General features: G+C 41.7%; 2 protein-coding genes across 4 annotated transcripts in view; both read left to right on the top strand.

Annotated features, from left to right (window-relative positions):
- The window catches only part of lin-28, a 68,073-nt gene extending 61,426 nt beyond the window's left edge, over window positions 1–6,647 (top strand). Inside the window, exon 5 of the mRNA XM_065217917.1 lies at window positions 6,498–6,647. Within this exon, the coding sequence (XP_065073989.1) occupies window positions 6,498–6,647 (150 nt within the window). The remainder of the gene's footprint in view (window positions 1–6,497) is intronic.
- Window positions 6,648–14,818: 8,171 nt separating this feature from the next.
- The window catches only part of LOC135698143 (uncharacterized), a 160,284-nt gene continuing 147,622 nt past the window's right edge, over window positions 14,819–27,480 (top strand). For all 3 annotated transcript variants that reach the window (XM_065218038.1, XM_065218037.1, XM_065218035.1), the window contains exon 1: window positions 14,819–15,178. The gene's annotated coding sequence lies outside the window, so the exon portion shown is untranslated. The remainder of the gene's footprint in view (window positions 15,179–27,480) is intronic.

Raw genomic sequence — 27,480 nt, 5'->3', positions numbered from 1 at the left:
AGGATGTAGAGCATAAGCACCAGAAATAAATTCAGAATACAAGTAAATAAATGAGCGAGTTATGTTTTCATACCATCATCCAATGAAAAACCTGTCCAGATCATGTTAAACAGTGTTGGGAAAATATCAAAAAATCAAAGCTCACCAATGCCTAAGATCACGCTTGATTTTCGTAGTCAAAAATCAACAATCAAAATAGTGGTTTTCTGCCAGAAAAGCTCAAAACTACATGTCATTCAAACCATTTGCATCAGCATAAGCATGAGCATGATTGACCACCCGCGGATGCTACTCTGTTATTGCTAGATCAGCTGTAATTACACAGAGAACCAATAGACGATGCTTGGGACCAGCATTCATCCTCAATGTGTAAGAGCTGGTGATCTCAAACTAGGCAGTACCAGCACCGGCCGCGCCCGGACGCAGGTCAAGAAAGGAAATGGTAGGAATGTATTGGCGTGATACCCGCTATGTTTAAAGCCGAGAAATCCTCTGCTCTTTCATGAGAAATCATTGGGATGTTGGATAAAAGGGTTGCGTTTGCAGCAGGATTCGTTTTCGTAAACGATAAACTGAATTGATATCCTAACGATCCTATAACACGAAGGAGCTTGGGATTGCACCCACGGTCTTCTGCTCAGTAAGCAAAAACGTTTGCCACTAGGTAAATGAGCTCCTTTTATAACAACAAACCAATGATTGATTTGTTGTTATTCCAATGTATTCACAGTAACAAATAAAACGATTAACGAATCTTGAATGTGGAGGGGCTTGATGTTCTACTCAGTAAGCAAAAATGGTCGCTTCAAGGCCACCAAGCCCCTCGAATCACATCATACAAGCTACGATCGCGTTGTTACTGCAACCATTCAAAACCAGCCCCGACTGTGACGTTGATGACGATGTTAAGTTTCACTAAACACACGATAATCTCCTTAATATGATAGGACCTTGGATTTATTCAAACTCAAACTCGACGGCGGTGTCCTTTTCACAAGAATAAGCCTCTGTGACCGATGATATTTTAAACATGCATATGCTTCAATTAAATTCTACTTCAACGAAACGTTAATTTTTTTCCAATTTGTCCTTACGTAAAATGGGAACAGAATCCATAAAACTTTTACATTTTTGGGCTATCGTGCCTCTTACTTCATAAAGTAAAGTTTGTCCTACATCAAATTGCATCACGGAAAAAAACGCTGAAGAAAATTACCTAGTTGACCGATCCTTTTCAAACTTTTAGACAATAAAATATAACCCATTAGTAAGCTTTTGGCATATTTATTTCATTCAACTTCAATACCATAACCGTACGCTTGCACCTTACGCTTTACTCCACTCATTAGGTTCTGTACAACATCTGGCTGCAGCTTCTTCTGTTCGGAAACCCACTTTTTCTTCATGTCTTCCTCAAATTTGACCTCCTTGAGCTGCTTCCGTAGTGCCTGCTTCATAATAGTCCAGTATTTTTCGATGGGCCTTAGTTTCAGTGCGTTGGGGGGGGGGGGGGGTGTTCATGTCCTTAAGTACGAAAGTGACCCCGTTGGCTTCGTACCACTCCAGGACAGCATTTGAATAGTGGCACGAAGCTAGATCCGGCCAGAAGATCGTTAGGCCCTCGTGTTGCTTCAACAGAGGAAGCAGACGCTTCTGTAGACACTGAAAGTTCCTGCTTCTTTACTTCTTCCGGAACATCAAATTTTGTGTTGGGCGGTGAAGATCAGTAGCCTCGGAAGCTGCCGGAAGTCCGTCTTGACGTAAATCTCATCATCCATGATGAGACAATGAGGCTTCGTCAGTATCTAGGTGTATAGCTTCCGGGCCTGTGACTTACCCACCGTATTTTGCCGTTCGTCACGATTTGAAGCCTTCTGCACTATGTACGTATGCAGTCCCTCCCGGTCCTTGGTTCTCTGAACGAAAGACTTGGACAGATTCAACTTTTTAGCCACATCCCTGACCGAAGCATTGGGATTCCGCTTAAACGCTTTCACGACACGCTTGTGATCTTGTTCACATAGAACATCCATTCGGACCGCATTTCTCCTTCCGTTCAATGCTCAGAGTTTCGTAGTAACGTTTAATCGCACGACTCACCGTTGACTGCAAGATACCAAGTTTTCCGATGTCCCAATGAAAGAGTTGAGGATTTTCCAGGTGCTTGCGCAAAATCAATTCGCGACGTTGCTTTTCGGGTGACGCCATTTTTTCAACTTTTGAAAAATTGACAGCGATAAAAATACAGTGTAAAAAATACACTCTAAACTACTTCTACCCAAATTTTCAAGAGAAAATATCCTGATGAATGTGGGCGTCTTAGTGGAATACCTGTATAATGAGAGAGAGAAGGATTAGTATTTTCCATTTAATTCCACTACTTTATTTGCTTATCCTTGACAGATACGCGTATTTCGTCTACAATGTGCAGACTTCTTCAGTGTCTTGTACTTGTTATACTCGACTGAAGAAAAACATCGCATTTACCGAATATATATTAACACAGGTACATTTTCACTTAGAAACTAGATAAACTTAAATTTAATTTCTTGTAGGAACATTACTGCTTACTCGTTGATGTGTCCTAGGTAGTAGCTTGAAAAGACATGTGTGTCCGTTTCCTTGATCCCTGTTGAGTAAAGTTGAATTACGTTGTTTGTTGATCTCGAGGCTTTCTGCAACATCCAATTTCCATGATGTAGATACGGTTCGTAAAATCGTGATGTCCTCCGTCGATTGTTGGTGGTCCTCTGTGAAGATGTGTTCTGCAACCCTTGATTTGAAATCATATGTTAGGCGTTTTTCCTCTTGCTTTTTGGCCTTATTAACCTCCGCTATATGTTCTTTAAATCTAGTTGCTAAAGTTCTCTTAGTTTGTCCTACATATACTGTGTTACAATGATTACAGCTTATTTTATATAAAACTGCTTTATCTAAAACATTAACTGGGTCTTTAGTGTATCCTAACAATGATTTCAACTGGTTATGTCTACTGGTGAAAACTAAATCTAATCCGAATTGTTTTAACTGTGGTCTTAGCTTACAAGTAATATCTTGATCAAATGGAACGGACACTCGTTTCAATGGGTCAGGTGCTACGGTGAGGGTTGTAAATAATCTACTTTGTAGAGTTCTCGCTTTTTTATCGATGATTGCCTGGATTGTGGTCTCCTTGTATCCGTTGAGTCTTGCTGTTTCGAAGATGTACTGTAATTCCTTAACCTTTCCTGTATCGCTAAGTGGAAGAGTCTGCATTCGATGAATCATGTGGTGAAAGGCGGCCATTTTCTGCTGGAACGAATGGTTGGAAATATAGGGGATAACTCTTTTGGTGCTTGTTGGTTTCCTGTAAATTTCGTATTCAAGCGAGGAAGATGATGACGATTCCCTGATGACTAGAAGATCGAGAAATGTGAGTTTCCCGCACATTTTCGAAAACAGTAACTATCTATCTGGTCAGGACCTCGAGCTATTCCATGTTGTAACCAATTAAGTCAAATCCCACGTAGTATGGGCACCGTTTACGCGATTTCCATTTACATTTTCCCTATTATTCGGATTTTTGGAGGTTTACTGTAGACAAAGTTTAGCTTGTTTAGTTCAAAACAAGTCTTTTTTTATGAAAACACATTTGTTTCAGAATGGCAATGGAAAACTCAAATGTTTTGTCCAAAAACAACAGCGCGAGTAACGGAAGGTTAAGAAAGAACACTAAGTAGAGAGCAGTTGGATCATCGAAGCCATCATCATAAAACTGATCTGCGATTGTGAGCTGTATAATGTCAAGTGCACTACCCCTGAAATAGTTATGAGCAAACATCCGATAAATCAATTTTCGCCCACTCTTTCCATAAACCTCATTACAAATCACCTTTTCATTTCGTTTCCGTTTCCGCCCTTAACTATTTATAGCTCTCCATTCGTTTGACAAAGTTGATCCTCATGCTGCAGCAAGCCCACCATGGTCCACCTCTATAGGTAGGTACGTCCTACTCTCGGCGGCAGCATTGAATTTCAAATCTCTGGCAACGGCCCGCACTCGCTCGCTTAGAAGTGCAAAACAACTTGGCACCCCTTTCGGTTGGTAGAAAGAGGAAAGCAGAGCACATCAAAAGGATAACGCTCTGCGGAACATTCAAACAAAACAGGAAACTACCGTCGAGGGCTGTGAAACCCACCAACAATGCTCAAACTCAAAGTGTGAGAAGAAAGCAAAAAAGGAAAAACCCTCTCGAAAAAATGCATCTCTAACATTTCCCGTATCGTAATCCACCATGTGATGATGACGATGACGGTGATGGCGATGGCGATGGCGACGGCGACGGATAGTTTTCCAGCATCATTTCGTGTTTTTCTTCGTTTTCCGTTTTCATTTTTTTATATTCGCTCGGTAGATATGTTGCTGTTGATCTCTCTTCCTTCTCCATTCAGAGAATCTGAAGAAAACTTTGTTAGTAGTCGAGTGAGAAATTCGGCCGCACCCTCAGTTAACCTACATATAAAAATCGTTCCGGAGCTCCCCGGGACCAAACGCATGACAACGACTAGGGGAAGGGGAGCCGAGCAGCCGGAATCGAAAACATTTCTCCCGTTTGGTGGAAGGTATCTAGCTACACCACTCTACCTACATTGTTGTCGAGCCATGCCACAACAGAGTCGATGTTGACGTTGGTCGGATGACTGCTGCGAAATGATGCTGCTCGGTGAGCTTGATGATGGCCGATGACGGGAAACGAGAGAAAAATGTCCCACCTCTCCGGTGTGGTTGGAGATAGAGAAATATGCTCTCTGCTTTGTGATGCGAGAGAATGAGAGCGGAAAATGTGATAATAGTGATAACTGCCTGCTGGGGAAATCTGTTTAGTCTCGGAAGATTGTCGACCAGTGTTGCGAGCAGTATTTCCACAGATTCAAGGGTGATATGCAAAACATAGTCTGTGATTTCTATATGGGGGTACATTTGGTGAAAACCGAAAATGGAGCATGAAACAAAATTGTGAAAGATTTGGAACGTTAATAACTCAGCTGCCCCTGGTCCGATTTCAAATTTTTTACCACCAATCGATCAGCAGTATTTCTACGCATCGATAACAGTGCTGTTGACTTTTGATTTTCAACAAGAAACTATTGAAAAAGTGGCAAATGTCCAGCATTGTCCAAAAGCGTCGAATTAACTAATAAATCGACCAATTACGTACATGCTTATGCTGCTTTCTCAACACAGTCATCAGAGAATCATTCCTAGACCAAACATATCGATGTAGCATTACGACGAGGATCGGTAGCTCAGTGGTTACTGTTTCTGCTTACTGAGCAGAAGGTCGGGGTTAATCCCAGGCCCGTCCCCATCCTTTCAATTTTTCACTTTGCCTTATCCTATCTCCACTCGATTTAAATAAAAACAAATTCTGCTTTAACCGATCGCATCACTTACCACATGAATCCTGATCTAAAAATAACCTACCTCACTAACACAACTATCCTTCCCGTGGAGCCGTGAAGATGTTGAGGAATTCTCGGTCTCTAGTAACAACCGCACTGTGCAAGTTGATTAGTTCTGATCATTCACCGAGGAGCAACTAAGAAGGTCGGATTACGTTAACTCGACGGCCAACATTCATTGATATCATTGTTGTTGTGTAAGTGAAGCCATGGTGATCACAAAAGAGGAAATCGATAGAGAATTGGGTTTCACCGCTTTTGGTTCTAGAGCACTTGCTGGTTGCAACTTTAAGATCAGGATTCACTGTGATGCGATCAGTGAAAGCAGCAGAAATTTCCTTCCCAACTCTCTTGTGGAATCTTTTAATGGCTATGAAAAGGGCCAGTTTTGTTAGATTTTGAGGGAGAAATTAAGAGCGTTCACCACGAATACGACGAGCCCGCTGAATGTCCTTTGGCATAATTGTGACACTCTTGACTTGGATGGCACACAGGTTGGTATCTTCGAACAGGCCGACCAGATGGCCTTAGCTGGATTCCTGCAACGACCGAGCTCTGGAAGCGCAGATCGGTCTTGAAAGTCCCGGGCAATTTCAGGAGGAGCCTTTCCTCCGGTGGACTTACGAGCGGTCTGCTTGGTTTGAGCCATTGTGCTTAGTTACGGTGCAGGTACGATGAATCGAACACGTTGAATAAAAATTTCAACCGTTCTCTCCTCTATTTAATAACATACTTTTGTTATTTTCAACCAATCATAAACGATTAAAGAACAAAAATGCAACAACTTGCAAGAAGAGTTTAGCCTTCGAGTAGGTATAAAAGTGGTATTCATGGTCAAAATAAGCATCATTTTTTGTTAAACCGTCAAGCAGGTCAGTATGTATTGAGCTCGCTCTCTAGAGTTAAATGGAAAGTTTTTCGCATCCATTTCTTGTCAACCGTACCCGAAGGCAGCTTAAAAAGCATAAACATTGCCTGGACGTGGCAAGGGAGGCAAAGGACTCGGCGAAGCAGGAGCCAAGCGTCATCGTAAGGTGTTGCATCATAACTTACAGGGTATTTCCAAGACTGTCGTCAGACTCGTCGTGATAATGCGTATCTCCGGTCTGATCTACGAGGAAACCCGAGGTGTGCTGAAGGTGTTGCAGGAAAACGTCATTCGTGACGCTGTTACCTACGCTGAAGACGCCAAGCGTACGCTCTGAAACGTCAGGGACGCACCCTGTATGGTTTCGGATGTTAAGCTTCGTTCATTTTCCCTATCTGAAACGGCCCTTTTCAGGGACAATAACTAATTTCAAAAGAGATGGTTTAGAAGTTCTACTAAACGTGGCATGAATGAAATTCCTGGAACGAGCAAAAGGGTAGCAACCAAGCTTCTAATCCTGAAGCAACTGGGCTGACTCTCTGAGTGCCCATTTCTCGTAGTGATGCTCGCTGCCTTTCCAACCACCAGGTCAACCCGTGTCCAGCAGTAGCCGTAAAAAGAAGTATTTATGGTGATCATATCATATGGTTGACACAAATCTTCAGGACTGCCGATTCTTTGCTGCATGCACGTAGCCATGGGGGGGGGGTCTTTGGGGCTGCATATGTCTGTTTTCGAATGCGCAGTTACGACTGCATCCATGTGCATCCTAGCTAACAATACGTGCAAATCAACCAGCAGAAACACCAGAGGAATACTATCGAAGAACAGTTTTCATTCCATGACTCGATGGATTGATCCAAAACATGATGGGACGTTTCACAAAAAATGATGACATCCTTCCGGTGTTCCAAATATTGTTGCCTGGTTTTACAGATATTGCAGAGTCATCCCAACTTGACAAACTTAACTGTTATCCCTGTGATTTCACCAGCGTGGTTGCCAGAGTTGCGACCTATCACAATCACGATCGCCAAATAGTTGATGGTAGTAACGCTTTGTACATTCCTATCAATGTGCTCGTCGAAGCTCTCTCCATGACCATCCATCAAGTTGACGAAAGAAGTAAAAAGCAACTGGTGAATGTCGTCTTCTGTTGTGATCCATCACCGATCTGGTCATTCCTGACAATCACGACACTCATCTGTGCTCGTTTTGAAGCAGTTGCTGCTTTGCTTGCTTATTTTAATGTGTTGGTGAGTGAGCCCAACAGCTTCCGTTTCATGTTGCCTGCTTTGTTTGTAACTCACACAGTCGCACCTGCCGAGACGAACTTGGAATGCGTAGGCATTGTTTTCATTTTCTTCTGTCGCATCGCTTTTTCTAATCATCGTACTGTAGAATTCTTCATCATCAGCAGCGAGTGTTACTGGTGATTGTTGTTTGCCATAGCTCTAACTCTCAGAGCGTGACAAAACGATCTGTAAGCGATAGTCGGTTGATGCGAAGACGAGTGTCACGTGAGTGTCATGATATTTTGCATCACTGGCTGGTTGCAGGTAAAAGTGGAATACGAGCTCTGGTGCCGGACTTCCATAAATATTAACAAGAATTTTGAGACATTTGGGCTGCTTGATCAATGTGACTCGACGTATTTTCCAACAATCAATGTTTTATTGAAGATTTTGGTGACACTCCCGGTCACTACAGCCAGTGTGGAAAGATCTTTCTCCACACTGAAACGAATTAAAACTAATGGGATACCAGCGACTTTCGGGCTTGGCTATAATATCAATTAACTGCTTAGAGTAAAGCTAGAAGATTACTTTTGTAATAACCAGGTATAATGTCCAGGGTATGGCTCTACTTCAGGCAGCACCCTGATCGGAAGTCAAATTCAAACTTAATCTAATTGCATTAAATATTTGCACTTATATAGCTAACTGGAACAATACAAAATATCACAGAATAACGATCAATTCAAAAACAAAACAAAAATACAGTGATGCTAAAACAAAAACTTAAAAACATACAGAATGATGAAGGCAAAAATATTCGCTGTTCGAGTTTCGTGTGAATCACATTGCTACCACTGCATCGAGGGATGCTTGTTTTTACAGCCTTCATAAATTTAAATGAATTAGGATCCGGTGCCGGTGATATTACGATTCAACACCATTAAAATCTTAAAATAATTATGTTTTAAAAAATATGTAACATATTTTTGTCTTTCTTAACAGAATGCAAGTCTTGATCATCATTACCAACAGAAAACAAACAAAACTACAAATATTTTCTTGAATTTCATACATTTGTTTACCTTTTCTCATAACTGCGTATTAAAGAGTTTGAAAAATTATTATTTTACATTCTGATGGTTCATTAAAACGTCCGATCAAAGATTAAAACGAATTAAAAAAAAAAATGATGACACATGATTTTGAACGATTTTGGTTGCGGTAAAAAAACAGTGTATCATTCGATGTTCAGTTATGCGTACATTTTATAAATCACTGTAGTTTTTATGTCATAAAATTAGCTCCCCCGAAACCAAATGCTGGCTACGGGCCTGAGCATAAATGTTTACGTTTTTTTTATAAAACTCAGAAAATCATGACATATTCTGACGCAGTATGTCTTTTTTCTTCATTCGTGTTGTTTTCAAAGATCTAAAAGTCATGAATACCTGAAATTTGTCAATGATGTAAATATTTACACGAAATGCATTGAAGAATTACATTGAGAAGAAAGAAATTCAAATTAACTCTAGAGCCAGAAATTTTTTATGACCCTGAAAAGGGCCGTTTGAATATTGTATTGTCAATATTGTCAGATGAGTTCTTATGAACGCAGCATGGCTTTGCTGCTGGCTCACATTCCAGTACGGAGCAGATTAGCAACGATGATAAATGCCCTGAGTTTTTTTTTTTTGAGTGATCCTCCGCTCTCCCCCACACCAAAAAGCTCGACTGCATGCTGAGCCCCCTGGTAGTGGACACTCTGAAATCAACCATATGCAACAAAACAAAAATAATTACTAAAAGGATATATGATTGAGGATTAATTTTAAATACTTATATCAAATGAGAGAGAGAGAGAGAGAGAGAGAGAGAGAGAGAGAGAGAGAGAGAGAGAGAGAGAGAGAGAGAAAAAAACATCTATGAGAAAACAATTTATATGCTTCTAGTGGAAAAAATATCCTTTGAAAGAAGCACACCTAAAAGAAAACGAAAAAAACCAACAAATTTAAATATTTCGAATATGACTACTGTTTTTCAGCAAAGCATTTAATATTTAGTGACGGTTGACATATGAATGATAATAAAAATAATAAATAATAATAAATTTCACTAAATTAATAGTTGCTAAACTCGTTCTTTTAAGAAACATTTTTTCTTAGTTTTGAAGGATGTTATATTTGTTATTTGTTGAAGATGTCTTGGTAAGTTATTATATTTGGCAGGACCTATAAAGGAAATCCGTTTTTGACCGAAACTGGAGTATGCACGGGTTCTTGACAGATGGTTAGTTTGCCTGGTATTGTGAATCCGAGGTAGCGTGTCCATAGTTTTGTTATGTAGTTAAAAGCCTACAACTCGAAAAGTGACAAAATTGGGCGATGGTTTAAAGTGTAAGAGTTATACTTTTCACTGTCAAGGCAAACGTTGCTACCCTCGAGGCCCAAGGAAGACAAAATTCCTATCAGAGACGTGTTGGGTACCCGCGATCTCTGCTATATGCAGTCGATTTATGTGTTTCTGCTAATGTCTAGTATTAGAATTTAATTCGTTTGTCTTTTGTATCTCTTTATTAGTTTTTGTTTGTCTAGTCCCCCGTCTCGATGAGTCTCATCGTCGCCCACTGGTCACCATAGCCGGTCGAACTCCAGACGAATCTAGAACCACACTACCGTTCATACTGGCGAAATCGCTCAGATGAGACAACGAAACCCTACCCCAAGCCCCTTTTTCCTATCCTTCGACAATGTACCCCTCTTACCTCGAGTAAGCCGCGAGTATTCGGCCCAACTCCTACTAGACATAGAATTAAGCAAATTTTGTTACAAACAAAGAACAATGAATTATCGGCTCCGTAAAGCTAACGCGATTGAGCCTTACAAATAAACGAACAAGATAAAAAAAAAGGTGAACGTTGCGAACGAAAATTAAGTCCACGCACGATCCACCAACACTAGTTGCCTCCGAAGAATTTGAAGGCATGTCCAGGTACAAATATTTCTTCATGAACTCGACAAACTTCAAGTTCCCTTCGTTCATGAGGTCCAGTTTAAAATTACCCAGCACAATCATGGGAATTGGCTCCAGGCAATATTTCGTCAGATTCCGATCACAAAAGTATTGCTTCTGCTTGTACGTCAAATCTGTACGATAGTAAATAGAACAGAAAATCAAAATATAAAAATGAGGTAAGGAAGATAGTTAAAATATATGGTTCAGATTAATATCTGGCTCAATAAAGATACAAATTAACAACGCTGGCAACGGAGATCTCCACTGCGCAGATGTCACCATATGCATCCGAGCGACCAAGCTCTGCGTCATAGCTCTTGCTAAGTTTATTGATCGTGGGATTTCAACAATTAAAAAATTGAGTGAACAGTACGATCCCATCCTCATAGAAACTGAAAAGCATGGCGATATTTGCGCAGCAAATATCCACGTCAGAGCTTGCAACATTATACTATTCTGCATATACCTGTCACCGAATACTACGATGAAGTAATCCAAAACCTTCATGACCAGGAATCTGTTCCACTGTTGAACGACAAATAATCCAATCATCGTTGCGGGGGTGATTTCAACGTAGACGTCTCGAAAGCTGAGCATATCGGATTCGTCCAATTTATGAAGAATTTTCTGCAACTCGATCTCGTTCCACACCCTTTTGAAAATTCATCAAATTAAAAAAAATGGAAGGGTTGTATACTAGATACGACCGCAGGATTGGCGTTGGATAACGTCTGTTATGTGTTGTACTTAATTGTGTATATTATATTTTAGGAATATTCCTTAATAACTCTTTTGCGAAAGTTTGGTGGCCCCAGTGTTGGAAAAATCATTTTCAAAAAAAGTTCTATCACAGCTCATTGCAGAGATAAATCCCAAGGGAACTTCTCACAAAAAGTTCGCGAACGAGAGATGATAAAAAGTTCATGAAAGCGTAGAGCGAGAGAAATTTTCATTTCGTATCGCGAAAGATCTTTCGTCTCTCCATCTCACATCATTTCACACGTACTCGTGATTCGAACCAACCAAATATCCCTTCAGCTTTGTTCTTTTTTTCCAGCGAGTAAAGGTAGGCGATGATCACGCGAGAGTGTCTGTTTGTTTTCTTCTCGTTCTCCGATATTTTTCGCATCCTTCACATTCAATACCATTGCCAGAGAACTTTGAGATTTGGGCGTAATTGCTTTTGTAAACAAACACGTCATTCAACGATTTCTCACGAACCAAAGCACAATCTAGCGAACTATACTATACCAAATGAATCATTCCTCTACCTGTCTGTGTTGTTAGTTTTTTAGATTGAACTTTAATTCACGAGAAATCGGCGAATTAAGTGTGTGTTTACAAAAGAAATTACGCCCTAATCTCAAAGTTTTCCGGATTTATTTATAGTTTTAGTTCTCAATGCAACCAGCTAATAGTAGATACTTGTAACTATTCACCAAGAGTCTAATCTTTGCTGACCAAATCATCATTTGTGGCTGTACTCTTCGACAAGAAGAACTATGCTATTAGTACAGTTAGACCACTGAGATTGGCGCTTAGACATGTTTAGTGTAAGCTAGCAAGCATTCTGTTGATTAGTCTTACTGCATTGAGAACATGCTTATTAGGGTGGTTCAAAATATCGGCTTTGCTTCACTAAGCTCAATCGATTTTTAATCAGGTCCAGATAATTCTCCCAAAATTTGGGCTTATTGGGTTGTGATCTCATTCTGCACTGGCCATCTAAAATTTATAAAGGTATTACTATGCTAAAAGTGATTATTTTGTTCACCTCGTCTTTAAATTTCGCCATAATGATCTACCAATAAGTTAGCCTTGTGTACTCATAGGAAATTTTTTCAGCTACATTTTTTTCTAAAGACCACTTTTTAATTGAACGTTGAGGAAATTAGTTATTAATTGATTTCTAATCTGCTAACTTTCTGATTTGATCACTCGACTGCATTAGGTAGAGGGCAGCAATGTAACCCAGTAGCTCGCCCGGTAGCTTGAATTTCCACACAACCTTGAATGAAAATATTAAATTTGCTGGTCACTGGTGCCATAAAGCTACTGTAACTTTTTTCATGGATCTCAAACTGCAAACAAAAATCTATTAAACATCGATTCTAAAAAAATAGTTTACTTGATAATTTTTATTCAGCAGGTGTATTCACTTGGGAATTCATCACTTCGCAAGTTGAAAGTATTTTGAGATTGTCTGTTAATTTCAAGTCTTGCAATACTTGTGGATGAAAAATTTAGATCGTTCTCAATCTGTCACTATATCAAAAGCTCAAGGTACATGGTTACTTTGATTAATTTTGTGTTCATTTCCAGCCAACTGGTAACAATTTTTCGTTTTCTTTTTTTCCGGCCTATATTTTTTACAGTTTTAATGGACATTGAATAACCTGTTTAAATTTTTTATCATCCTAAAATGCACACTAAAAAGATGTTTTTGTCAGATCCTTGGTCAGCAAATAAAGCGTTTTGAAGTTCAGCAGTGCAGCAGTCCCGCATACCTTATGGTTTTACATAGGGAGGATCTAGACCCTTTCTAGTTTTACATTGTTTTAAAAGGATTCCCAGACATGGGAGAGGACAGTAATAGCACAGTGAAAAAGTTCACCACCACCTATATTCCCAACCATCCCCCCCTGCTTATAATTATTGCATAAGAGCTTATATGAACGATATTACGAACACTAGTGATGAGAGGAGCCATGCATTAACTGTATTTCGCGAAACTGAGGATACATTAGGCGCTCCTCCTTCCGCACCCCCCCCCCCCTTATCCTGAGGAACGGTTTTAATATAAAAATTGCTAGTCACAAAATCTTACACTACCCTCCCCGTTCCTCGTTAATGCCGCGTTGACACTTGTGCTGATTCCTTTACTTTTTTTCGCCAGAAACCAATGCACCAATCAATCAGCTGCACAAAACTGTTCACATCATCCTGATAACGGTTACTTTAAACAACAGGCACCAGTAGACAGCCAGCTACCAGACTTATCAGGCTTTAGAGATTGTATTGATTTACTCGGGATAGCTTTCTGTCTATAATCTTTCCCTTGTGAAATGTGCAGTGCAATTTTCCAGAACGAATGTGGTGTAAAGAGATAGAGAGAAAAAATGATCTGATATTTTTCGTATCCTCGCGTTGGTGATTCGAGTTAAAAAAGTTCGCGATATCTCATTCTCTCATCCCAGAAAGTTCGCTCAGGAAATATTGGAGTGTGAAACTAGTGAGGGAAAGTTCCCAAGAGAAAATGTATCGCAAGCGAAAATGATATTTTGGTGAGAATTCCATCACTGTCAGTATCATTCCCACTAAAGAATTTATCAAAACCTAACCCCCTTGAGTATTCATCCCCAAGGTAAAACTGTCAAGATCACAAGTATAAAAATAAAATTACAATGTGTAGAATTTTAGAACAAATGTCTAACAAATTAATTTAAAATTTCAGGCTAAAATCATTGCAATTCTCAATTGCAACAACTAATTCCCTTTATACTTAAATAATATTTGGTTTTAGTTTTAGTTTTAAGATGTCAATTGGTATACTCACACGCAGGCTTAGAAAACCTGTGTAACATACTGAATTTCCAAGGCAGGAACAATGAAAAAAACACTTAGATATATATCATAACAATTAAGGCTGGTAAGTTATTGTTAAGGTTGAAATTGGTTTTGAAATTGTTAAGGTTAAAATAAAATGTTATTTATTTTGAATTTGGAACTTATAAAGAGTTTAAAAAAAGACAATTTTATATTTACCTTTAAGCTAGGTGGGAGAGGGAGGGGGGTTTTTAAACCGCTGCACCAGTGGTTATCTTGCATAGGAATTTTATTACGTTGAAAAGTAAAAACTGTCATGATTCGTGCCCAGTTCTATGACAACACTGCCTGTGCTACTATCCGACTAAAGACAATGTCTTTGGCTGTGCCAGAGACAACTGAACCTGCACGCTTCGTTAGAATTGGGAGCGCTTTCCCGTATCAAATAGAACAGTTCAACCACTCTTCGCTCCCCAACCCCCTGCACGAGACAGCTCAAGGATTTCGAACCCAGAGTTCTGTTGCTGCTGCTGCTGCTGCTGCGGGAAAATGCGGAGAGAATCATGAAAATTCGGGAGCAGAGCACACGCTGCACCCGTACGACAACGACGACAACAACCAACGAAGGCGACGTCGCTTTTCAGGGGAAAATCAGGCTTGGTCGCCTGCCGAATCGAACCTAAATAAATAATCCTATCGAAGCGCTCGCGAGCTGCAGACGTGCGAATCTCCGGGTCGTTTGATTCGTGGTGTCGATACATGTACAACAGTGAGTTGTTGTATGTAGTCAACTAGAGTGTGGTGGATAAATAGGCAAATTGGAATAAGCAGCAGGAAAAGGGAAAATCCGACAAAATCGTCCTTTGCGTTGCACCATTATTCGATATTATTCCAACGGGCTTACTAACAGTCAGTCAGTGTGCATAGTTCGTTGTCGCCGCGGAAGTGTGCCAAATAGCAAACGGGAAGAAGCAAGGAAGAAGAAAATCAGGGTGGACCTGAGCAATCACAGCCAAGGGATTTCCGTTTGGAGTGCTCTGGTGGAAAATGCAAAGTGCAGTGAAGCTATAAGGTGGGCAAAACAAGGAAAAGAATGGAAAAGTTGGGGTGGCACTGGGGAGTGGTCGTTGGATCAGTTTCCGGTGTATGTGGGATGTGCTCAGTTGTATCATAATGCAAAACGGTGTTGTTTGGGAGTGGACATCCTCGGAAGATTTGCGTCAGCAGCAATCTTCGCTACCAGTTGTGTGGTGATAACAAAAACAACCAACTGCTGGCATGTTAGCAGGGAGGTAGAAGTGTACCGAGAAGAAAAATCCAACACGAAGAAGACGTCACGTGTCATGTTCCACGGTGGCTGCTGCTAGGCTGGTGGCTGCTGTGAAGGACGTCATAGAAGGAAAAATAAGGTCTCTTCTCGGAATAGGGCGTCACGACGACGCCGTCATCATGAGAATTACCAACCAGCCACAGCCGCAGCAGCAGCAAAAGGGCAAAGGCTACATTTTTCGGGACTAGAGCCTTCTTACAGAGTTTTGGGGAGCAAGCAGTGGCAGCCAGAAACTGATGATGCTGTACTGGGGCGAACCCATGAGAACCGAACCCCAAAGAGTGAGAGCAGCCAACAACCTATATACACATACAAGTACATAGTTGGGTGCTAGTGGTGCGGCAGTTGATTAGTATCATGTGGAATCGGATATTCAGTGTGTACTTTTCGAGAGGAGCGATTTTATTACCCAAGGATCAGCGCGCTGAGTTGGGTGGAGTATTTGTTTGGTGGCTCCTGTTACAGAAGCACTCAAGGAGGCAACACCTTAGTTACATCATCGGGTTTGGGTTCAGTTTCGGTGATCGGTGGTTTAAGGGATTACAGTTCGGTCTTATGTAAAGTAGCTCAAAATGATTAGTTTGGAAAGAGAAATGTTGGAATCAATTATTAGTAACTAAGCTTATTATTATTAATATTTCTATTGCTACTACGTGCTGACTGAAACTTTGCTCGTACCTTCAACTTTGAGTTCTTTGAGCACTTCCACAGTTGTTGGTAGACAGCGAGAAATTTTTCAACCAAAATATTTCCCTGATTCTACTGGAAATCTTCCAGATACCTAAATGGTGCGCCTTTACTGATGATTTTCATCATCAAAGGTCTGTGCACCAAAACATCATCTATATGCTTATAGTACTGGCATTTAATGTGAATGTTTTCATTGAACATACAGAGTACTTATTAATAGACATTGAAATACAACAGCAATACTTCGAGAGATTGAAACTAATTATCTTTATAACTGCGTGTTGACACTGATTTTTATTTATTTTAATTATTTAAAACAAAACCTGTAATTCTGATGGTTTAGGGACAAAAGGTCGAAAGGCAGAAGGGCGAAAGGCAGAAGGTCGAAGGACACAAGTTCGAATGAAAAAAGGTCGAACGGTACAAAACGTCGAAAGGGACAAACGATGGAAAGGACAAAAGCGGGTGTAAATATTGTGAAGCTGATTTGTAATTTTTTTTTTTTGTTAATTACTTTATTTGTACAGAATAAACTTTATCGAGCCAAGTTATCATTTTCTTTATACATTATAAATGTCTTAAATCTAAAATTAAAGGATTTGACCGATTAGTCGCGGTCTTCTCGAGGTTTGTGGATGACAATTGTTTGGATCGAGAGAGGGAAAAGGAGATTTGGAATATGATTTATGATTAAAAAATTTCACTAACATGTACTTAATCCTATCGACGTTATATCAATTCTGTAATTATAAAATTATTACAGAAACAAATAAACAAAAAAAAAATCAAACACACACACAATACAAACTAAACACAGGGTCAATCAAACTTACAATATATGGTTAATATTCTTAAAGAAAATATATATGAGTTGCTCCAGGAACTCCAGATCGCGTCTAGCCCAAATATCCCGAACTGGGACATTAGGTTGTCTACCTCGAGCCTGAAGGGAACCGTACAACTCGGATCTGAGTCCACGGTGCTCAGCACATGACCAAATAATGTGATCTACGTCCTGGTAACCTTGTCCACATTGACAGAGATTACTGTCCCCCAGCTCAACACGGAACAAGTGAGCGCTTAGCGAATAGTGATTGGACAAGAGGCGAGACATCACACGAATGAAGTCTCGAACCACCTCCAACCCTTTAAACCAAAGATACTCCATTTATGAAGAAATGAAGAAAAATTCGTCGTAGGTGATTTGTCGATCGTAAATATCGCCTTCCATAGCACCACCTTTGCAAGCGAGTCCGCCTTCTCATTGCCCGAAATCGAGCAATGAGATGGAACCCATGCAAAGGTGATGACAAAAGATCTTAAAGATAAAGCACTTAGAAGCTCTCGTATTTTCATGAGAAATACGAGGAGTGCTTTACCGGCCTAATGGAGCGAATAGCCTTGACAGAACTGAGACTATCCATAAAAATAAAGTAGTGATCTGGTGAAAGTGAGGCGATAGTTTCTAGCGTATAATGTATTGCCGCCAGCTCAGCAACATATACGGAACAATAATGATCCATCTGTGAAGAACGATCTTGCGGAATCAACATGGCCAAACTTTGCAGCGATAATTGACGGAACAATCATGGAACGATGATATTCTGGGATTCCGCGAATCTCTTGCGTTATAGATAAATCAAAACTAACTGAATTTCCGAACTCGGAGAAGCATACACGATTAGGATTATGCTGTGAAGGGCTGACATCCTGGGTTATGTACCCGTAGTACAATGACATAAAACGAGTTTGAGGGTTTAGCTCAAGAGGCCTCTCAAAGTTTTCGATTACCTGTGGGTTCATAACTTTACAACGGGTGAGGAGCCTGAGGGACAATTCCAAAAACCGATCAGAGAGTGTCAACATGCCCGCCAACACTTCAAGACTTATCGTATGAGTCGAGTGCATGCATCCTAACGCGATATGAAGACAACGATACTGGATACGTTCCAGTTTGATGATGTGTGTTTTAGTCGCCGACTGGAAGCAAAAACTACCGTACTCTAAAACCGATAAAATCGTTGTCCGGTACAACGTTAGAAGATCTTGCGGAAGGCCTCCCCACCACGTTCCGGTAATTGATCGAAGGAAATTGAATCGAACCAGACCTCAAGATATTTGAAAGACATTAAATGAGTGATCGGCTTACCCAAAAGTTGAGGCTACGATTGTGCTGGGCTATGCTTCCTAGAAAAAAACGACCAACTCAGTTTTCTCCGTGGAGAATTCGATACCTAGCTGGATAGCCCAAGTACACAAATTGTCTAAGGTATCCTGTAAGGGTCCTTGCAGGTCGACCCCTTTGGGCCCTGTCATAGACACTACGCCGGCATCTGCAAGTTGTCTCAAAGTGCAGTTGTCACTTAGACAATTGTCAAATTCTCTGACGTAGACATTGTACAAAAATGATCCCTGGGGGAGACCCATGCTAAATCGTGAAGCTGTAGAGTTTCCATGAGAACAGCTCATATGTTTGCTCTAACAGCAAATTGTAAAAAAGTTATTAATTAATGGAGAAAGGCCACAAGCGTGGAGTTTGTCTGAAAGGACTTCAACCGATACTGAATCAAAAGCCCCCTTAATATTCAAGAACACATAAGCCATTTGCACTGTTTTAGCAAAAGCCAACTGAATTTCTGTGGAAAGCATCGCGAGACAGTCGTTCGTTTTCTTGCCCCTACGGAAACCAAATTGAGTATCTGAGAGTAGGTGGTTCATCTCAACCCATTTCTCCAACAATGATTTGCCATGACTTCCAACAAATTCTCAAAAGTAAAATATGATTTTATACTACTTTCCCTTCTTTGAGAGTTGTTCGTTTTGTAAAATTTTATTTGCATAGATTTTGCTGTTGAATGATAAGGAAAATGGATGTAATGTTGGCCTAAATGCCCCTAATTTAGGCCCATACATAAATTCAAAAATCGACTAAATTTTCAATAGCGGCCAAAAATATCCATTAGTACCATCCGATTGACGCGTTCATCTAGATAAAATTGATAAATAGCAGATGTTTAATGATAGGCCTAATCTTACATCCATAGACCATCATTAGAGCCATTTCTCCTATAATATAAATGACTATCTATTCAAAATACCCTTCTTAGAAAGTTTAATCATGAGAATTCTTTAAGATAGGGTATGTGAGCCAGTTTTGGCACCAATTAGTAGAATTATGCATATATAACTTTTCCGCGTTTCGTTTTAGTTAACCGGGAAACAACCCAAGTAAGCAAAAGTTCCGCATGCAACGATTAAAATCACTTCCAAGTTCCATAAAGTTCAAATAAAGTTCCGACAGAACTTTCAAATTCCATAAAGTTCAAATGAAGTTCTGAGAGAACTTTCAAGTTCCATAAAGTTCAAATAAAGTTCCGACAAGACTAACAAGCTCAATCCGCACAAGTCTTTATTAGTAACACAATTTAATGTACGTAAATATGAAATGATCAGTGGCCTGAATAAATCATAATTCTTAAATTTATGCAGTGCATCAACATTCTACCAAACATAAAAAATAAAAAGTAGTTTCCTGGATTCGAATCCGTGTATTCGGCATGCGATCTACGATAACCACTACGCCACAAGTGTGTTGGAATACCAAGTGGACAAACACCAATTTAAAATTCATCAAGGTGTTGTGTTTCGTATTCAAGTCAGTCAGTTGGCACTGAAAACTCCAACAGTAGGCGCTACAACAGCTCACTTTAATATATCTCAGATGACGTAGCGGTTCGTGATGGGGCTCTCACGCAGAACGACGGGGTTTAATTCTTCAAATAGCTCCAATTCTACTACTAATGCGATAAATCAAGTACACATGAATACCTGCATTTAGAAATAACTATCATAAAAGTGCGAACTAAATATAGAATTGGTGTAAAGGACAAAAACCTTTTTTAATTTATTTTCTAAAAGTTCCGTTCGAGTTTCGCCAGAAGCTGCTTAGCATGCTCTTCAATTATGGTACCGGAACTTTCAAGTTCTTATAACGACTTAAAAATGAGGCTGCTTAGAATTCTATAGACCACCTTCAACCAAGCTGCTTAAGCCACAAATAGCCTTTTATCAGAACTTCTGGTTACTTGGGAAGTCTCATTCTAGCCCATCGCTGGTTGTTCGAAGGTGATCACGCCGTGATCCACCTTTACTCGCTGACTTGTATAGTTTTACATTGTTAGTGGTCAACATTAGTTATTCATTCTTTCCTAAAATAACTGAAAGCCATGTTGGCTATTTTGTTCTAATTGGTACTTATCGTTTTACAGTGTGAACATTTGTTCTATTTAAAAATAAATAAATTTTATATTTCCTATCTAATTACATTAAATCTTAATTAAAACTACTACACTGAAACCTCCGTTTACGAAGTTTTTTTTACGCAGTATTCAATTTACGTCCCTCTTTTTACGAAGTGAATCCCAAATAACGAGGTTTTTTTGTTACGAAGTAAATTCCAAATAACGAGTTTTATTTTTGCGATTTTGGGAATCTGCAAAAATCTGTGAAACACAATATGGGTATTTTTGTAATCAAGGTAACGTTTAGGAACTGGAAATCTATGTCTGACGCCATTTTGGAATCCAAGATGGCAGCATCCGGTTTATGAAAAACTGGAAAATGGCATGGCATTGGCATGGATTTCCAGTTCCTTCACGTAACACCGATTCCAAAAATACCCATATTGTGTGTTATTGAAATAATTTTTCTGTTTTAAATTAACCGGATGCCGCCATCTTTGATTTCAAAATGGCGTCAGGCATGGATTTCCAGTTCCTGCACGTCACCCAGATTCCAAAAATACCCATATTGTGGGGTATTGAAAGTATTTTCCAGTTTTTCATGAACCGGATGCCGCCATCTTGTATTTCAAAATGGCGTCCGGTATGGATTTCCGGTTCCTACATATCACTCCGATATCAAAAATACCCATATTGTGGAGTTTTTCACAGAATTTCCAAGTTTTTTTTTGTAACCCGAAGCTGCCATATTGGATTTCAAAATTGCGCCAAACATCGATTGTCGATCCCTACACGTCACTCCGATTCCAAAAATACCCATATTGTAGGGTATTGGCAGTACTTTCTATCATGATGAATGTGGGCGTCTTAGTGGAATACCTGTATTAGGAAAGAGAGAAAGAAGTCTACACATTGTAGACGAAATACGCGTATCTGTCAAGGATAAGCAAATAAGGTAGTGGAATTAAATGGAAATTACTAATCTTTCTCTCTCTCTTTATAGTACTTTCTATTTTTTCATGAACCGGATGCCGCCATCTTGGATTCCAAAATGGCGTCACCCTGATTCCAAAAATACCAATATTTTGGGGTATTTGACAATTTTTTCGAAAACCTCATTTTACGAAGTAAATTCCAAATAACGAGTTTTTTTCACGTACTAATTCAATTTACGAACCCCCGATTTGGCTCGTAAATGGAGGTTCCAGTGTATTTACAAAATTATGGGTAAAGATTTCTAATATTTTCGTGCTCTGAATTTAGAGTTCTAGTTTGGTGCCAACTGGCGAGCGCTGTCATTCTCTGGTCGATTTGATCGAGATTTGCAAGCCGATGAACGTCGGCTGTCCGTGTGCACGGAGGCAGATTCAGAATTATCTTCAGGCATTTGTTCTGCAGGACTTGGAGCTTCTTCCGATACGTTTTAGCGCAACCCATCCATACCGGATATCCATACTCCAGCATAGGCGCAACAATCTGCCTGTAGACAGCCAGCTTGTTGACGGTGGATGCTTTCGAGCGACGGTTGGTGATAGGATACAGACGTTTCAGCATGATGGTGCCTTTTTTGACTCGGTCTTCCACGAGGGAACGGAAGAGGCGCTTACTGCCGAAAATCAGGCCAAGGCAGCGTACCTCGGGTGACCACTCAATTTCAGCGTTCAGAACCTTTATCTTTGATGACGGTTTGAGCAGGTTGGTGTTGCGATCCGGAAACGCAATGGTTTGCATTTTGGCCGCGTATACACATAATTTCCAGTCGGTGAGATATATGGTTTAGGCATCCAATCCGTTTTGGAGCTTCGATACGAGAGGGCCCATTACTCGTCCCTTGTAGCTGATTGCCGAATCGTCAGCAAACAGCGACAGTTTTCCACCTTGCGGCAGTGTCGGTATGTCCACTGTGTACAGATTGTACAATATGGGTCCCAGGATGCTTCCTTGAGGGACTCCGGCGGGTACATCATACGGTTCCGTACATCATACACTGCCGATTTCTTCCGTCGTCGTTAACACAGGATTTTCGACCACTCAATCCTCCATATAACGCTGGAGTTGAGGCCAATTCGCTCGATGATAGCTTCACCTACGATGCTGCTGACGTTGGTTGATGGTTTGATTCATCTCGAAAACCACCGGTAGCCGGTTGGATGACAGCTCGGTAATGACACGAGGCTCATAGAAACCGTCCGCCATGTTGGTGAGAACGATGTCGAGGGTGTATCCGACACCGGCTGGTGAGTAGAAGGTGGGTGAGTCCGGATGGAGGACCACGTAGTGTCCCGCCTACAGGTACGTGGCCAGCACTGCTCCGTTCTTGTTACTTCTTGCATTGCCCCACAGCGAGCGGCGTGCGTTGAAATCACCGGCGAGAATAAACTTACCCTTCCGATGAGTCAACTTAGGGATGTCATTCTTGAGACGATCGATTGTTCCATCTGACTCCTTGCATTGGGCAGGACAGAAGATGGCAATGAGTGTGATGGGACCATCCGGCGATGCCAGCTCGACTCCAATGGCTTCCACGAACGATAGACGAAAGTCAGGCAGCATCATGTACTCCAGTCCTCTCCTGATGTAAATGGCAACGCCACCGCCCCTCTGTGCTCAAACTCGGTCCAGTCTAGCAATTGTGTGATTTGGCAGGCTAAAGTTGACTTGAGATACGTCTCGGTTAGAAACGCGACATCGATGTTATGTTGGCGCAGGAAATCTACGATTTCCGGCTGTTTTCTCGCTACTGAATGGGCGTTCCAATTAAGGGCGTTGATGGTGAACGTGAAAGTTCGTCATGAAGTGCATCATTTGCACCATCATTTTTGGCATTTCACTGACAAGCGTTGTCAGATGACTGATTACCTGCGTCAGACCATCGCGATGCATCGGTGGTTGGAGGGACCAACGGTACAGTGCCAGGCTGGGTGCTGCTTGGTTCGGCTTGCGTCGAATTCCTATACTGCCTTCTGGGCAGTGGAAGGGGAGGAAGGTTTGGTGCACTTCCTTCGGTTGGAGGAAGCGGTGGAAAATCATTTTCCAGATCGATTCCGGGTAGTTGCTTCTTTTTCTGTTGTCTCGGCTAGCTTGCTTTCTTCCACAGTGCGATGAATTCGGCCCGCTTGGGACACAATCGACTAGTCGATGTGTGAGCATTCCCGCAGTTGACACAGGTTGGCTGCTTATCCTTCATGTCGATGATGCATCGGGCAGTGACATGTTGTTGGCCGCGTTTGGAGCAACGCTATTTCATATGGCAGTTTCGCGCACCATGTCCAAAATTCAAGCAGCTGGTACACTGCCTCATGTTTGTGGATCTGCCAACCAAATGCACCAGGTACAGTTGGTCGCGATACTTGATCGCCTCGTTGTGGTGTTTGATCACGAAAACCTTCACGGGTTAAAGGTTGTTGCGTTTCAGCTCTTCTTCCACAACCAAAACATCCACTTGGTGCAGCCCGCGTAGAATGACCTTGAAGGGCTTCGTCGATGGCACGACGTGGGTGAAATATTCCACCTTCCAGAGTTCGAGTGTCTCTGCCACTGATTTATAATGTTCCGCCGAGGGACGGTGATTTTCACGTCATCAGCACAGAGACGGAATTCGGCCCGTAGCCCTTTACGGACTAGCACATTCAGATTGTCAACCAGCTCGCGTGGCTGTCCCTTGTCATAGAAAGGAGGCAGCTTCTCCTTTTTCTCAACGGTTTCACGCTTTTCGCCAGTATCCTCCTGGATCAGCGAGAACTGGTTGAGAGCTAGAACCCGCTTCGTATGTCTGGCATCGACATTGCTATCCGCCGGCCGAATCAATAGCAACAAACTTACCCCTCACAGGAACTTGTCGAACACACGCCTCGGCAACCACGCATATGGCCTGTTGGAGTCCTTTCAACGCCCGGTCGATGTCATCTACTGTGGCTAGCGGTGGATTTTCTTCGATGTTGCTGTCCACCATTCGTCCGTACTGTACCCAGTTGATATGATGGTAGTCTTTACGCAGGAAGCTTCTAGCAGGAACCACGTTGACACCGACTTCAGTCACCACGGGTTGGTGGTCGGAGCTTGGATAGTCCGATGTTTGACAGGAAAAAGTCCAGGGTGGAGGGATTTCCCACCGGAGAGATAACAGTAGGTTCGTCCGGAAACTGCACAGTGTAGAGTCCAGGTTGTGCGTGCCAAGCTTCATGGCGGGCATTCAGGTTGCCCCCAACGATGAATCGGGAGTTAGTACGGGTGATGGCGGTCATGTCGTTCTTGAATTGGATTCCTTATCCGTTGCTTGCGGTACACTGTCGTGGGCAGTAAACAGCGATAAACCGGACGTTTTCAGTTGGTGATTCCACCTCCACACTAACAGCCTCACTGATAGAAGTGCGGATGTGGGGCAGAGTGCAGAACTTGATTCCCTTTCTGACGATGACCGCTACGCCCCCCCCCCCCCCGTCCCTGGAGCTGGTGCGAACAAGCCGGATAATGTTGTGGTTAGGCAACCAGAAGCTGTCACCGTACTTTAGACGGGTCTCGGTTAGAAGGCCCACGTCCATGATGTGCTTGCGGAGTAAATCGTCAAACTCAATCTGTTTTGCTTTTACAGAGCAAGCGTTCCGGGTAGCGATGATTAGCGGTTTAGACACCATACTGGATGATGAACTTACCGAGAACTTGGATCTGTTTGGGCTTATTGCGGCACTTGCATAGAGCAGATCGGGATTATTTGTTTGAGATGTTGGTTGTCTGCAGAATCCAGGGTGATGGAGAGTTTTGTCCTGCAGAAGATCCAGACCGTGAATTCGCTTGTCCATGAAGAGGTGGAAAGTCCTCCGCCCTGAAAGTCGGGGCCTTATCCTTTCTTCGTCCTGTTTGATTATCGGTGGACGCCTGTTTTTGGATGCGCTTGAAATCCTCGTGTTTTGGGCTCTGCTTGTCGGATCCTTGGTTAGCACCACCACAGTTGGCGCATTTGGACGTCACAGCTTCATCCGCAGCAATTTCGAAGGTGGCATGGTCTTGAGCGCAATTGCTGCAGTGTGGCTTAATGTTGCAGTTGCTGGTGCCGTGACCGAAATTCAGACACCGTTAGCACTGAATCATATCGCGATGGCCGCCACGGTATGGCTCCCAGCGGACGATGATGGAATTGATGGAGCGGGTGGCTTTCAACGCGTTGAGCGTCAACGTTCCCTTCTGGAAGTGTACCAGGAAAAGGCTATCTGGATACGTCTTCACACTCTCGTCTCTTCTTGTCATCCGATAGACGGCACTTGGGGCCAGCTTGTACCGGTCCCTGATTTCAGCTTCGGTAAACTTCGGGTCGGCCCCTGATGACGAACTTGAACGGTTTCTCACCGGGAATGTCGAGTGTGAAGAATTCCACCTTGGAAGACCTCAGGTGGACAACGACCAAGTCATACTCCGCTTTGGTACGGAGCACCACCAACGCTGCCCAACTTGTATTCGGCTTTAACGCTCAGCGTCGCTAGATCCGCGATGAGCTCATTAACATGGGCATTTTTCACTACCAATGGAGGTAGCTTCACTTTAACAGCACTCGGGCCGGCGGAATTTTCGTTGTCGATGGCGTCTCCGAAATCACTGATGTCGCTGACGTTCGTCGTGGTGACATCGTCACGTCCACTCGCACCATCGGACTGGCCTTGAATATTCTTCCTCATCTTGGATCGCTTCACCGTGACGGAGGTGGTATTCCCCACATCTGTGGGAAGAGTAGGTTTAGGTACACTCGTGCTACCCTCAACACTGTTCTTCTCCGCTTTCTCGTGGAGCCAGGAGCGCTGTCTTCCCATCACACGATGCGACCGACACTACTAACGACGCGAATGAACGTTTGGAACAAACTATCGAAGAACTCGACAGAGCGAGCAAAAACCGGCCTGAACTCTTTTTTTCGCCATGAGCAGAGGCACGACATCAGCGCTGTTTTATATCTTATGAGGTTCAAGCGGAACGATGTACAACCAAGTTGTACTCGATTATGACGACTGGGTTTGAGAAAACCGTTTAATTCATGAAAATAGGTAGGGTAAATGTTGGCTTCGGCACCCATTGACTGTTTTCGGCAACCAAAATTTAAACGTTAATTTCACTATGTTTTCCCATCAACGCACTTCCGTGAATGTGTCCAAACGATTGTTTAGCCTTTCAGCTTCAATCTGATTATATTTGAACGATCGAGCAATCCAGTAATGCTACATTTTTCTTCAAATAAAGCATACCCACTACAAAATGAGGTTGATTTCGAGTTGCCGATAATAGAACAGCTGGTTAACACGCAGTTCTAATGGGAAGGTTGCCGAAGAAAACGAGGCTGCCGACAATAGTCACACTCACCTGAGAAGTTTGGAGCGTTGTAAAAACGCTTTCAAAACGTTTTGAAAAATTCTGTCGATTGGAATGGATAGAGAAGCAAGCAGCAGATGAATGTAAACAAACAGACACATCATATATGTGCGTGACGCTGAGAAAATGCTAGTAGAAGTGCAGACGCTGCTTAGATTGACGAGAATACGTAAATTCCCCTATAACATAATCATTTGTACATTTTTCAAATTATTTTTTTTTTTTGAAAAATTGTAAAAATATTTATTTCAGCAGATTTGTAATGTTCTATAAATGGCAAAGTTACAAGCGTTCAAAACCTAACACTATTTCACCACACATATTTTTTGATTTGTAACCCAGTGTAGTCGACAAAGACGTTGTTTTACGTCAAAACATGAACCTTCTATCTAATTCATTCTGAGCCAAACTTACCACTGACACACGGGTGTTGTCCGACTGAACAACCATGCTCAAGACTGCAATGTTCTATCTGGTATAGTTCCAAAGCTATGACTGGAATTATTTGCCGTGTACGTGTGACGTGCCCGCTAGAAAATTAATAGAATGTAGCCCGTAACCATGAGTGTTCGGACCCCTCTTGTACTAACTATAGTGTTAACAAACATTGTAAAAAGTAAAATGAATTTCGGCTCCGTAAAGCTTCTGCATTTCAGCCATGATGAACAAATAGATTTATATATAAAAAAGTAAAACATTTATTAAAATTTACATTTCAGTAGACGGTCCTCCGGATCGGAATAGACGGTCGGGTTTCCG

This window comes from Ochlerotatus camptorhynchus, unplaced genomic scaffold (assembly GCF_037179485.1).
Source record: "Ochlerotatus camptorhynchus isolate MF236.1 unplaced genomic scaffold, CSIRO-AGI_Acam_v1.1 ptg000082l, whole genome shotgun sequence".
Classification (NCBI taxonomy): Eukaryota; Metazoa; Arthropoda; class Insecta; order Diptera; family Culicidae; genus Ochlerotatus; species Ochlerotatus camptorhynchus.
This window is presented reverse-complemented; position numbering and strand designations above follow the sequence as displayed.